The sequence below is a fragment of the Festucalex cinctus genome, chromosome 4 (genome assembly GCF_051991245.1).
Source record: "Festucalex cinctus isolate MCC-2025b chromosome 4, RoL_Fcin_1.0, whole genome shotgun sequence".
NCBI classification, from domain to species: Eukaryota; Metazoa; Chordata; class Actinopteri; order Syngnathiformes; family Syngnathidae; genus Festucalex; species Festucalex cinctus.
This window is the reverse complement of record NC_135414.1, coordinates 5,794,385-5,807,272: the sequence shown is the minus strand read 5'-3', so window position 1 is coordinate 5,807,272 and position 12,888 is coordinate 5,794,385. Positions and strand designations below refer to the sequence as shown.

General features: G+C 38.6%; 2 protein-coding genes across 4 annotated transcripts in view; both read left to right on the top strand.

Moving 5' to 3' along the window:
• The first annotated feature begins 241 nt into the window (after window positions 1-241).
• On the top strand, window positions 242-1,732 carry LOC144017103 (protein KASH5-like). Its single transcript, XM_077518356.1, has 6 exons — window positions 242-347; window positions 576-695; window positions 779-959; window positions 1,292-1,353; window positions 1,437-1,500; window positions 1,570-1,732. Exons 1-6 carry the CDS (start codon window positions 329-331, stop codon window positions 1,730-1,732), a joined length of 609 nt encoding a protein of 202 aa, XP_077374482.1. The 5' UTR covers window positions 242-328.
• Window positions 1,443-12,888, top strand: part of LOC144017142 (uncharacterized) — a 39,185-nt gene continuing 27,739 nt past the window's right edge. Inside the window, exons 1-14 of one of the 3 annotated variants that reach the window (XM_077518426.1) lie at window positions 1,443-1,500; window positions 1,570-1,728; window positions 1,892-2,009; window positions 2,094-2,144; window positions 2,720-2,797; window positions 2,865-2,921; window positions 2,995-3,054; window positions 3,132-3,187; window positions 3,940-4,033; window positions 4,127-4,258; window positions 4,327-4,412; window positions 4,679-5,381; window positions 6,901-7,036; window positions 9,014-9,042. In XM_077518426.1, coding sequence (XP_077374552.1) covers window positions 1,986-2,009; window positions 2,094-2,144; window positions 2,720-2,797; window positions 2,865-2,921; window positions 2,995-3,054; window positions 3,132-3,187; window positions 3,940-4,033; window positions 4,127-4,258; window positions 4,327-4,412; window positions 4,679-5,381; window positions 6,901-7,036; window positions 9,014-9,042 — 1,506 coding nt within the window. In that variant the 5' untranslated portion in view covers window positions 1,443-1,500; window positions 1,570-1,728; window positions 1,892-1,985. Of the gene's footprint in view, window positions 1,501-1,569; window positions 1,729-1,891; window positions 2,010-2,093; window positions 2,145-2,719; window positions 2,798-2,864; window positions 2,922-2,994; window positions 3,055-3,131; window positions 3,188-3,939; window positions 4,034-4,123; window positions 4,259-4,326; window positions 4,413-4,678; window positions 5,382-6,900; window positions 7,037-9,013; window positions 9,043-12,888 lie in introns of all 3 variants that reach the window. The other 2 variants (XM_077518427.1, XM_077518425.1) reach the window with 2 other exon arrangements.

Genomic DNA, 12,888 nt, shown 5'->3' with positions numbered 1-12,888 from the left:
AGCAAGTTTTTTTTTTTTTTTTTTGCTGCATCAGGTAAAGAACTGTGATTCTATATTTCTTTTTAGGTCTTTCGTGTATTTACATTTTATACTTTTTTTTTTTTTAAATTAGTCAAGCCCACTAGCATGATGTTTTCTGACTGAGATGATGAACTGCTTTTTATTTCATTACGTGTCCCACTTATAGTCATTTTGTGTTAAAATCCGCATCTTGAAAAAAATAAGTGGGTGTTACTGTGTTTCTCTAATTGATTCCAGCTAAAGCATATGTAGAAATGTGACAGACCATCAGTCTCTTTGCTGTACCAGAATCCAGCCAATTGGCACAATGTCTGACAGCAATAATGGTAAGTGAACTTATACATCATTATCCTTTCCATTTTATCCTATCCATTTTTGTTTTCACTGAGTCCATACTTTTTCAAGTAATTGTTTGAAAGACAATATTTGACTTTTACTTGATTCATATTCTGAAGTGTATACTTGAGTATTTTTTTTTGACATTCTACTTGTACTCACCTCTGATCTTTAAACACTGTAAGGATAAACTACTGTACATGTCTGTGAATGTTTAGTGTGGGAGTTTCCTGACAGTGGGATGAGGGACGGACAAGAGGACTCAAGCGACACGAATGAATTCTCTGAATATGAACTCCTTGACATCATGTACAATGCATGTAACACTTCCAGCACAGGTGTGTTGACTTATAGTAAAGATGAATATCGTAAAACACTAAAACGTGCACACCACTAGATCCATCTTGTCGATCCCCATCAGGAGAGGTGATGGCATCAACCATCTTACAGTACCTGCAGAAGGTGACGTCCCAGAGTCAGCAGCAGGGCCGCCTGGCATCCTTGCAGCAGCTGCTGGACCCTGAGTGTCAGGACCCCATTGTGAGCAGAGAAATGTTCCACTTGACTATGAGGGAGTGGATCGCCCAGTGCAATCAGGACAGGTACACAGTATTTCTAAAGGCTTGTCTGCAAATATTAAATACTTTGTACTTTAACAAATGCATTCTACATGTAGAATCTTCAATTTGATAGGTTAAATAAACAGTTCCATTACTAAAATACACATAGGGTGAAATATGATTGGACAAAAGAATGTAACTTCCATATCAAAGTAGAAACTGAATTTGGCTTACTCTATCCAACTAATCAGAGGACGGAAAAATGTTGATGTTGTTGAAAGGCTGCGAAGAAGAATCTGAAATCTGATTGGTTAAAGAATCAATTGTTGATATATTTTCAAGTTACAATTGTTGTGATTCTTGCTGCTATTTAGTGCTGACGTGGACAGTGGTGAAGATGCATCTTATCTAGATGCTTCCGTTCTGCCTGTAAATTGTAAGCCACCTTTATTATTATTTTGTTAATCAGATCTCTAAAATTGTTTTAATCTGACAAAATGGAATTTACCAAATGTTCAGGTCTGGAATTTTCTACTACTCCAAGAAAGTCTGCTCCCACTGACAGTCAACAACAGTGTGACTGGTTAGTTTTTGTCTCTCTTCATGTCATGCGTTGTCTTACTTAACCACTAAATTGCTCATTTGGTTTAAGCGATGGAAAAGATCTGTCGGCAACTGTGTCCGAACTGAAGCAAGCTCACCGCAAGCTGAGCGAGCAGAACAGTAGCCTGCTGAGGACGGTAGCTCAGTGTGAAGATGTCAACCTGCAGCTCACCCTGGAGATTACTGAGCTGAGAGCAAAGCTGGCCAGGTAAAATATCTCAACATTAACTCTACTTATTGTCTATGATGAAGAAATTGTAATCCTATCATTACAATACAGTGCAGCAACATCGTGGTTGACTTTTTTTGGGGAGATTTATGATGGCGATGGATGCTCTTTTTTTATTTTTATTTTTTTCTGGCAAGTGTAGTTCCCAGCGGTCAGCACTTCGAGCCAGATCCATAACAGAGGAACTGGAGGAGACCCGTCTTTCCTTGAAAGAGGCCCAGGAAAGAGCCGGCCGCATGCAAGCCAGTTGCACAAAACTGGTATGACATACACTTGAAACGCTAACTAGAAAGCTACTAATGGATTAAAAGAAAAGTAAATTGAGACTTAATGGTCTATTGCAGAGCAATGAGGTTGAATGCCTGAAAGTTCACATCGGGAGGCTTGAAGACAAGGTAATACAGATATTCTGATCAAAATACAAGCCCAGATGTTGCTGGAGTTACTTTTTCAGGGTTTATACTCTCATTTCACAGAAATACACGTATTTTGCTTCAGGTATCATTTCGACAGACTGTCTGTTTGAAAGGAAGTGTACTCTACAGTACATCTTCCCCCTCAGGCATGTTAATGCATAGTGTGGCATTATAATTCCTGATATTAGAAAAAGTCAGTTTCAGCTTTACCAAGATTATAAATGATGACATTTAGTGTTGCTGTGTAGATGTCAATTAAAAGTTAGCTCAGCTGTTTAAACTCTGTATTTATCGATTAAACCAGATCACATTTAATTTAATCTTCGTTACAACGGCTAATATGCCTCACCTGCTTGATATGGGACAATGTCACTCAAAACATTCTGATTTCAACAGGGCTTTAAGAGGGTAAAAAAAAAGTGCCCCGCAATTCTTGTTCCTTGGGCTATTTTGACCAAAGCATGACACAAATAGTAATTACAAAATTTGGGAACTGTTTTAATTTATATAAACCTTGCATAATGTGTCTTCTTTAAAAATGGCCACCTCCACAGAATGAAAAACTGTCCTTTGAAAAGACATGTTCAGAAGATGGCATCCACAAACTCCGCAAAGTCAATGCCGAGTTGAGGGTAAGAACATACTCAGTATCGTTTCCCCGCTCTGGTTTTGTTTTGCTTAACATTCAAACATTGACAGGCTGAACTTCAAGAAACTCTGGTAATGCTGAATATGAAAGACAGAGAAATGACTAAGGTTGGTTCATTGATCAATAAAAACATTGTTTTTATTTACTTTCAAAATCACCTTGCCTTTTGTACCTGTATAGAAAGACATTATCATGGACAAGATGAAGACTTCTCATGTGGAGAATCATAACATCATTGAGGTTCATTTCAACTCTGTAATCAGGAAAGCGTAAATAATGATGCATGAATAATCATTTTCCATGGTGTCATGTCACAGGGCGTGCAGGCAGAGCTGATGAGATTACATGAACATTCGAATCAAGTTCTGTCAAGGTATTTCTGCCAAACATTTACGGATCAAACACCTGCTGTGTATTTTGCTGTTCAGTTCCTTGTTCGAGAACAGCAAATTGTGCAAAAAGTATTAAAACTTTGAAAGATTGGACATGTGCATTCTGAAGTTTAAAGAAATACAAATTAAGTTGCAGTGCATTTTTGGTCTATCCAGAAATTTCAATGAAATTGCTAACGTTTTGTGAGGTGGGTCTCATTGCTGCAACATTTTGCAATGTTTTGCCCCTTCAGCTCACCTTTGATGTTCCAACAGAACCAAAACAGTGAATGTAAAAAAAAATCTGCAGTCTCCTCCAGCCTTCAAATTCCAGGTGTCTGTAATGTTCAAATTTAGAGAAATATAAATCAAAACTTGTAGAATGCAATTGATTTTTTTGATTTTTTTTTTTAGAGAGGAATTAAAAAAAATACTGAAATTAAGTGTTCACACCTTTGAGCTGGGATGTGGCTGTGCCATGTTGCGTTGATGTTAACCCCAAATAAAGTTAAACCGTTCTAGTAGGCCTTTCCATATAATGTTGCTTTCTTGCAGGAAAATTAGGAGAATCTAGTAGAAGAATTAAAACTAAAATCAACAGAGTTGTGCAGGTCATAGGTCACATTAATGGTGGAACAAGTTCAGATCTGATCACATCCCAAAACCTGGCTTTGAAACATGGGTGTGTAGACTTTTGATATCCACCCCACCTAACTATTTATAGAAATTGACTATTATTTTCTTTCACCGATAGGTATGATAGACTCTACCTCAGTCCTCAGACACTGTACGCGCGAGATCCTCCAAACTTGTGCTCCCTGCAAAGTGAAATGCAAGACATGCAGCAGGTACTGTTAAAAACTGTCATAAGGTTGACTTTTGCTGAATCAATTCTCAGTGGCATGTTAACTGTGGCCAACCGGTGTTCTTTTTGGCAGCAGAATCACAGAGCTGTGGACGAAAGCGTCCCCATTCCTCCCCTCCATACAGAATGTGAGGACATTCAGAGCATCATCCACAGGATCAAATCTGCAGAAATAGCTCATCTATGGCGCAATAAATATCCAGAAAGGGTGGGTTTGATTTTCACAAGAGACATGACACCTATTCAATTCAAATCGATGTTGCTTCTTCATCATAGGCCTCTTCCCCTGTTGAGACCCAGGAGAAGCCTTTTCCTCACCACCGGCAGCAACAGGCAAGCATCAAGCAGCAGCTTGTCAATGTGTATGTGACTTTTTGTCTTCCTTTTCTCCGGTTATGGTAACAGAGTGGATTTAGTTGATGTTTGAATCTACTCTGAGCAGCTTCTTCCTGCTAATAAAATGTCTGCTTTTGACAGAATTTTTATGGGCACCTCCCTTACGCAACACACAGGCTTTACTGTATGTAAGACTGTTTTGAGGCTAAGTGCAGTTTTAGTGCCCCTTTGATGACTACAGACATAATAGCGTGTGAAGGAGATGTTTATAAAGCTGTGCTGGTGGTTTCAGGCTACAGGACCTAGAGATCCAGAAGTGTGTGTGGGAGGATAAAGGGGAGAAGGTGGACGAGCAGTGGAAAACCTGGGAGAAGGAGCAAAAACCAAACCAGACCGGGAAGTCCATACCGCAATCCAAGAAAGTGGCCATCGTCAAGTGGTGGAAATCCCTTAGCGTTGAGGGCGCTAACGCCCGGACTGGCAAAAGCAAAACCTTTCAGGAGCTCGCCGAGAGAGCTCGGCTCCATCAAGCGGAGCGGACCATCACTGATATGAGGGAGCAGGTCTGCCACCTGCAAGCTTCTCTTAAATGTGTGACTGAGAAAAAAAGCAGCAGCAGAGTTCTTCTAGTGCACAAGGAAACCAACACCGAGAGGGAGGATGCAGACGGAGATGAGGGAAAACGCGTGAAGGAGCGAAGGGATGCGTCGGTGGCCACAGAACCAGTTCACAGCCCAGCTGGAGCAACCTCACAGCAAGTCCAACTTGAGGTGACCGTGGACGCACTGCTGGTGGCACTCAGGAGAATGGAGGCCACGGTCAACAGAGCCCTGGAGTCGGCCAAACTTGTGAAGGAGAGTGAGAAGAGGGTGAGCCAGGTGAGGGTGAGGATGGAGAGAATCACTCAGAGGGTGGAGGCCGCTCTGGGACGGGCAGCTGACGCCGACTTGCAGCTGAACTCGTTTGAGGCTCGGATTTTGGACAAAAATAAGCAGGTTGGTGGTGTTTTTCTGTAGTCTAAATCGAAACACAACAATGATAGTAATACACAATTAGGAAATGGTATACTATACTATGCTATACTTATATGAAATACAATAATTTGGCTCTGACGTAACGACATGATTAAAATATGACTCCTTCTCTTTCTTATTGAAGTATTTTACTTTGAATATGTAATGCCTGACAAAAATGAATACAGTCATAGTCAAGTGAAGAAATAAAACACTTCTTGTGCATGGAAAGAGTAGCAAAGTCTATAAAATGACTTGATTTCTGCCCCTTAATTAACAATGTTTTTTTTTTTTTCTTTTCTTTTTATTAGACTGTAGTAACGATCCGCACATATAGCAAAAACTACCCCCATAACACTGGTAATCTTTCAGATTAAATTGTATTTAAACTAGAGCTGTCAAACGATTACATTTTTTGATCAGATTAATCACATCTTCAAATTTTGATTATCCATCCATCCATCCATCCATCCATTTTCTTGACCGCTTATTCCTCACAAGGGCAGTAGGCAGGGGACACCCTGGACTGGTTGGCAGTCAATCGCAGCGAATTTTGATTAATCATGATTAATCGCTTAATTAAAAAGGCTTTTTTTCTCAACATTTTTTGCCCGCCAAATGTAATGAGCACGTTATATGTTAATTTTTTTTACATTTAATGTTATGAGGATGACTTAAAAAAAATTTATCCAGTACACTTGTTCATCCTCCTTTTTTTCTAATCAGTTAATTACTTGCATAATTTAAAATGGGAAAAAATGACCCCAATAGCTTGACATGAACAGATATTTTGTCATTTACAAATATTTATTAAATGCTTTACTTTAATGCATGTAGTTATGTTTATTGCTCAAACACGCTATCAGCTAAAGGATCATCTGCGGTAAAAATTTAATTAAATGAAATTAAGAGTGTGATTAATCCAATGCAATATTTTTTTGTGATTAATTAATTAGTTAACTCTTTAACTTTGACAGCACTAATTTAAACATGTCATGTACTGTGTATTTTACATAACAATATGAACTCAATGTTGTCACAATACCATACAATACTGACTTTGATACTACACCTCTAGTACCTCGATACCACGACAAAAACAAAAACTAAAGCCTAACCTAAAACAGCATTGATCCAGTGGAATAATAGCGGCCTAAATTCAGTTGTTCAAGTGAGAAAGAATAAGCACTCTACGTTAACAAAGACAATACAAATTATCAAATTGGATTTGCATTTTGTGACCAGCTGGATGTGCCTCTCACACTGATGGTATTATTTTTGAAAAGTTCACTTTTTAAAATATTCAGTACAGTTGTTGTAATAGACTTCATCACATTGTTGAACTTAAACACTTTGGAAGCATCCCCCACACGTGAGAAATATTCAAACATAAGCAGTATGAATGTGGAAATGCCAAGCTGTTTTCCTGAACATCTTATATGGAACGCAATATATCGTGGGAATATAAATAGGATGTTCCCTCTGCACTTTTCTGAGACAGTCCTGTCCCGAGCTGTCCTCTGGTTCAGACCACTCAAGTGAGTGTGTTACACCGGATGAAGACCGAGTGGAGATTCCCCCGCCTCCGCCTCATGTAATCCCAGAAGTCAGTGAGTCTCCACAGCTTTCCATGAATGGTATGATGGCTGCATCACATACTGCTTCAGATGCAGATGAATGAAAGTGACTTCCTTTTGTATTGGTTGGCCAACGGAATGAAAACAAATGCAACAGACAGTTATTCATATCGCACATGACAGCTGGGACCATAAGATGGGAGCAAGATTACGGTAATGTCTTTGGGAGCACATGTAATCAATTACAGGATCAATTGAAGGAGGTCTCATTTGTTTTGATAGTAGTAGCAAGCTACTGTCCAAGAGAAGGGTCAAATGTATTTTGCTGTGTTGAACATCTAATGAGAATTTAGTTGCATTTTGGGCTAAATGTGATCTCTTTAAGTTTTTTTCAATTACATACAACAAGGTAGTCAACCGCAACACCATATAGCTACCACCATAGAGATCAGCCACACATCGAGCAACTGGTCAATCGCAAATAAATTACAGTCATAAACACCTGAGGATTGACCCTCGCTCAAATTCTAACTCACTGCAACATAAAAACTGTGACCCCTGGTGTTCTCATCAGGAAACAATATTTTGAGGTACCACAGTGTGGACAGTCAAATAATCGTTGCTTGGCATTTGTGAATTCACTTATTTACACTTCTTTTGTTTTTAAACCTAATTTTGTTTATTCACATATTCTCGTTTTTCTGATGAGGGTACCTTACCTGAGACACATTAAATTTGTCATTTTCTATCTTGTCAGCAGCAAAGATTTTTTTGTATGCGAACACATTTTTTGTGTCGATTCAGTACTTGACCACACACCAAGCGACACAAATTGAACTGCCGCACAGTGTGCGAATTTCAGAGGGGCTAGACGTTGTCAATAACTTTTGCTGAGATTCGAAATTTGAACCGCAGGTGAGTGCTGTTGCAATGTCATTCAGTGCCATTGAAGGCTATAAACGTCAAAAATCAATTTGAACTGAGCTGGCAAGTGAATGACTTATAAATGCGATGTCGTATGGCATGTTCACAACAAAAATGAAATTACATTTCCGGGTATGACGTGAGAGCTGCATATAACAGTAACCTTCGTAAGCTGATATTTATTTATTTATTTATTTATTTATTCCCAAAATATAAACTTTAAAAAAGTGGTGGATTGATCAGAAATTAGAGATACAGTTCAACAGTTAAAGGTCTGACAAAAAGTGGCCTCTACTACTTGCGCTTCCTTGTTTTTTTTTTTGTTTTTTGTTTTTTTTAATTTATAGTTTGCACATTCAATTTTTATAAGCATCGTTCTTTGCCCAGGGCTCCTCATTTGGCATTGCAATAGCTTTGCCAAATTGCCACTTGGCAAGAAGGTTAATCTATTCCTGACTGCAATTTGGTTTGAGACGCTTTATAGCTGTCAGTGGAGTTCAGCATCAACAAAAGCTCAATTCAACAGATGCTTCACAGAGTGATAAAGTTTACTGGTAATGACTTAGAGTTGTTCAAAGACTCCAAGCAGAAGATTGTGATGCTGAACAACTCTGAGGCATCCACTCAATCAAAAACTTACTGAGATTTTCACTGCAGCCCTCCAGATATAGCTCTCCCTGGCTTTGCACACCTGCTCTCGGAGTTTTCTGTTTTCATCCGTGGTAATAGTATCTGGCCCTCTGCTCTATCAAGTTGTCAAGAACAGATTCTGTAACTCACATTTGTCTGAATGCTACGCGAAACAAACAAACATTGGGGGGAGGCCTGGTGTCAGTGCTAGCAACCTGAGCAGATGACTCAATCATGTCTCTGGACTGGGTTGCCAGGTTGTTGTTGCCCTTAGTGATGAAGATGACGGAGTTACAACAGTTCTACTTGGCAGATCAACTTCACTGTTGCCAACACCTGCCAGGCCAGAATGCTCAGTTTCTTTCCGGTCTATTTTATCGTGTGCCAGACTGTCTCTCCCTTTGTTGCCCTGTGTCACATTTGCATTGCATATGATTTCCTGTTAAATGCAAATCTAATCTTCTATCTCTTTGGATCCCACAGGTGACACAGAACAAGACTGCTGCGACAAGGTGAGACATCTTCTTTTGTAAAATACAGTAGTATATGTTTGAATTTAGGAAAAGGCTCAATTTCATGTGTTTTTTTTTTTTTTACATGTCATTCAATTATACAAGAGTCCAAATAAAGTAAAACATTTGATGATGAACATGATGCTGTGGAGCTGTAGAAAATACTTATGATCAAATTATGCTCTTAAAATAAAAATATTGGGCTGTCAAGCTTTGATAATAATGTTCCCCTTAAGTACACATAATAATAATAATAATAATAATAATAATAATAATAATAATAATAATAATAATAATAATATAAAAGATTTATTAGGCACAATCATGTCATTTAGTTTCTACCACAAATTATTTTTCTTTAGAAGATCAAAAACGTGTTCATGGACAAGATAGCAATCATACCACATACATCCAAATGTTGTTGATTTTGAATTGCAATTCGCAATAAACATTAATTCTGTTGTTTGACTACTCACTCCTCTCATGCTCATAAAAAAATAAAAATAAAAATCTCAGTACGTTTGTGACAGTAAAAAAAAAAAAAAAGTTTGAAAACTTCACATAAATTTAGTCTTTGTTAAGTTTGAAATTCTCTTTACCCCACATGACAGATTCTGTTAGGTTGGAGAAGGAAATGTGGTTTCCTCTGAGCGTGTAGAACTCACTAACTTTACCCACACACACACACCCAGTCTGAAGTAGCATACAGCCCTTCTCCTTAAATGGTCAAAGCTCCCAGGAGTCAAAGAGAGGCTGCTGCTGAAAAAAGACAGCGAACCGAGGGAATGGGAGAAGGAAGCGGAGACCAAGAGACTGGAGACGTTTTGTGAGAAAAGGCAGAGTGTGGTGACAGTTGGTGGGAAGTCGGCCTGAGTCCGGAGGTCCGCTGGGAGCCGGACGCAGGTAATGTTGCAATCTGGCCTGGGCAGGTTCAGATGGAGGGCTTCTGTAGTTTGGGGTCGCTGTTTGTGGTTTGTTTGACTTGTGTGCAGCATGAGAGGCAGGTTAAACCTCTGCTGTGTCTTTTGGACGGTCTTCCTCAACAGTCTGACTTGCAACTGGAACTTGGAAGTGTTTGAATGCAAATTGTTGACTGTTTTTGAGTGTGCTGATGCATTTGAAAGTCAGCGGATTGCTGACTGCACATGTTTGTTCAGTGGCTCTCACTCCTTTTGCCCTGTTATGTCACATCGGTTCTCTCGCAGATCACTTCCTCTGTGGGCCCCGTGCTTGACTCAGCCACATTTTACACAATGTGGCAGGAGGGGTCTGTCTTATGTAACATAAAGATGAGGGGGACAACGGTGACAGTCCCCACGTCTCTTGTTATTTGCTTGTTGAATGATCTTATTGCACGAGAAAACAAGACTGATTTTGGATTGTGTGTGCACAGACATGTGTGTTGTGTCCCCTTTTCTGACAGGAAATAATTAAAGTGCTCGTTTATCTCTGTCTTGCAGTCACGTCGGCAGTGTAAAATCTAAAGTGTGGCATGTTTATGTTATGTTTTATCTGCTTATATATATGCCACAAACACAAAAACTGATTTGCTGATGTCAAATGTTTTGGATGCTAAGTAAACAATCGTCATAGAAGTGGCTTCAGGCAACTACTGTTAGATGAAATTGCCATACCTGATTTTTCATGAACTTTTCAGTCTTGTGTTGCATTATGTCCTTCTATTAACCTACCAGCCCTGACAAAAACTAAAACTCAAAACTGACAGGAAGAAATTATAAAAGGGTTGAACATTGGAAAATGGTTAAATGTTTTAAATAAATCCAGATTGGAACTGTTCTATATTCTCTGATGGTACTGGCATTCAAAATCTTACTGTCATGACTTGTTCATTTCTCTGCCTTTTCTTATTGTTTTTTTTTTTTTTTTTTGGGTGTGTGTGTGTGTTTTTTCTCAGTGCTTCAGACACTTTCAATCATGTTGACATATTTGCAAAGTTACCAAAGTTGTTTTTATCATTTGTCTTAATATGAACTGGCATTGATTTAAATTTGAATGTGTTAGTTTTTCCTAGCTTAGTTTTTTTTTTTTTTTATGTAATAGTAATAAAACTTGTTTTGATCAAAATCATATTAACCAAGGTGGTATTTTCCCCTGATTTTGTGGTGTCCCCTGTACGCCCTTAGCATTTGCCTATGCCGTGTTATCCACTTGCCTCTGATTTTGACCAATGGGCATTTTGCATCTTGGCACAAGTGGTGCAGTGACTCAGCAGATCCAGAAGATGATATGTGGGGGGAAAAGCTTCAGAAGCAGCGACTACTGTACAGGACATTCTCATACTGTGTCCCTGCCAATTGTCAGCATCCTTTTTTTTCGGTTCTGCTACCCATATTACTCTTTTCTTTTTCTTTTTTTTCTTTTTTTTTTGACGTTGTAAAGAATAAAAATATCTTTAACTGTGGATTGGTACCTGGGCTTGTCCGAGAGATTGTTGTTTATTCCTGTATGTAGTGTGCATTTTAAGTTGACTGAAGACTAAAGACTTGGATTAGTATTCTTGCTACTGACATTTGACCCCTTTTGTTTACCCACAAAAGAGCGTTGCATTACACAGGTGTTAAAAGGTTGTGCAACAATATGTTTCTTTTAAACCAGTGTTGTTATTTTTTTCCCAGGAAATATCAGTGTTGCTCACTGCAAGGCCGACTTGTTTCCCACCACTTGCTTTTTTGTCGCAGCATGTTTCTAGAACATTTCATCCTAGTTGTGATGACAGGGAGCAGCAGATATAGCGCGCGCAGTGAAGCTAACTGAACATTGATCACGTGTGTCTAAAAGTACCACGATTATTTTGTACTCTCCATCGCACAGAGACACACATATTGTGAGGCAAAGGCAGAGAGAACCTTATGCAAATGTTACCATACCATTGAAGTACAGTACAGTGACCTGGCACTGTGTGGTGATTTGCATTAATTTGCTTCAAAAGAGGAAACAGGGTTCAAAGGAAGGTTTAAATAGTCATTGTCATCAAAATTAGAAGGACCCACTTACATGTCAGATAATCTACACGTATGATTAGACACCATTTTATCAATACACCACACTACACATTGATATAAATAACTTATTACTAACGTTTCTCACAAAGTGTTTGTTTATTTCAAGACATTCATGACATAAAATTTGTAATTTGCATGCATTTCATTGGATTGACTTGTTTAACTTCCATGATTGCAGGTTATTAAATGCATGTTTACCACTCTTTGTCTGTATTTACCACAGTGGATTAAATATAGATTAGCCAGGGACCAAAATTGCCCAATTCATCCTTACAGTACGTTCATAGGGATGCTGATATGTTGAATTAATACGGTATCGCAGGACGAATTATGCTAATTATACTCTTGTCTATGATGTCCCCCCCCGCCGAACAACTGCTAAACAGAACCTGATTTAAGAAAGAAAAAAAAATGCACAGCTGTAGTTATGTAATTTCCCCTTCTGTTAGTGGATGTGTGATTCCCACAAAGGATGTACTTATTAAATTGTGTATATGGAAAAGCCCCTGTGTTTATTTTACAGTGTCCCTCAGAAACTCACTGCCACAGTCAGCCTGTGGGAGTCACTCATATCAAGCCTGACTCCTGAAGAATCTGCTCATCCATTCAGTGTCTTTTGCCACCCAAACAGTTAAACATACTAATACTAATATTTGACTGGGAACATTTGTTTTCATTATTATTAAATGTTTACAAGAATACACTGTATTCATTTTGGATTAGCCTTAGGTCTGTTCAGTAACAGGTCTTTTGTATCTAATCAATTTAGTAAGCATTGCACTAAGGCTATTTTAGGATTTCTTCATAAAGAGGTGATATTGTA

Bases quoted from the DNA above. Each gene is read 5' to 3' on its own strand.
- LOC144017103 (XM_077518356.1), top strand. The intron at 960-1,291 runs GTACACAGTATT...GCTGCTATTTAG, and splicing joins GCCCAGTGCAATCAGGACAG to TGCTGACGTGGACAGTGGTG. The intron at 1,501-1,569 runs GTTAGTTTTTGT...ATTTGGTTTAAG, and splicing joins AGTCAACAACAGTGTGACTG to CGATGGAAAAGATCTGTCGG.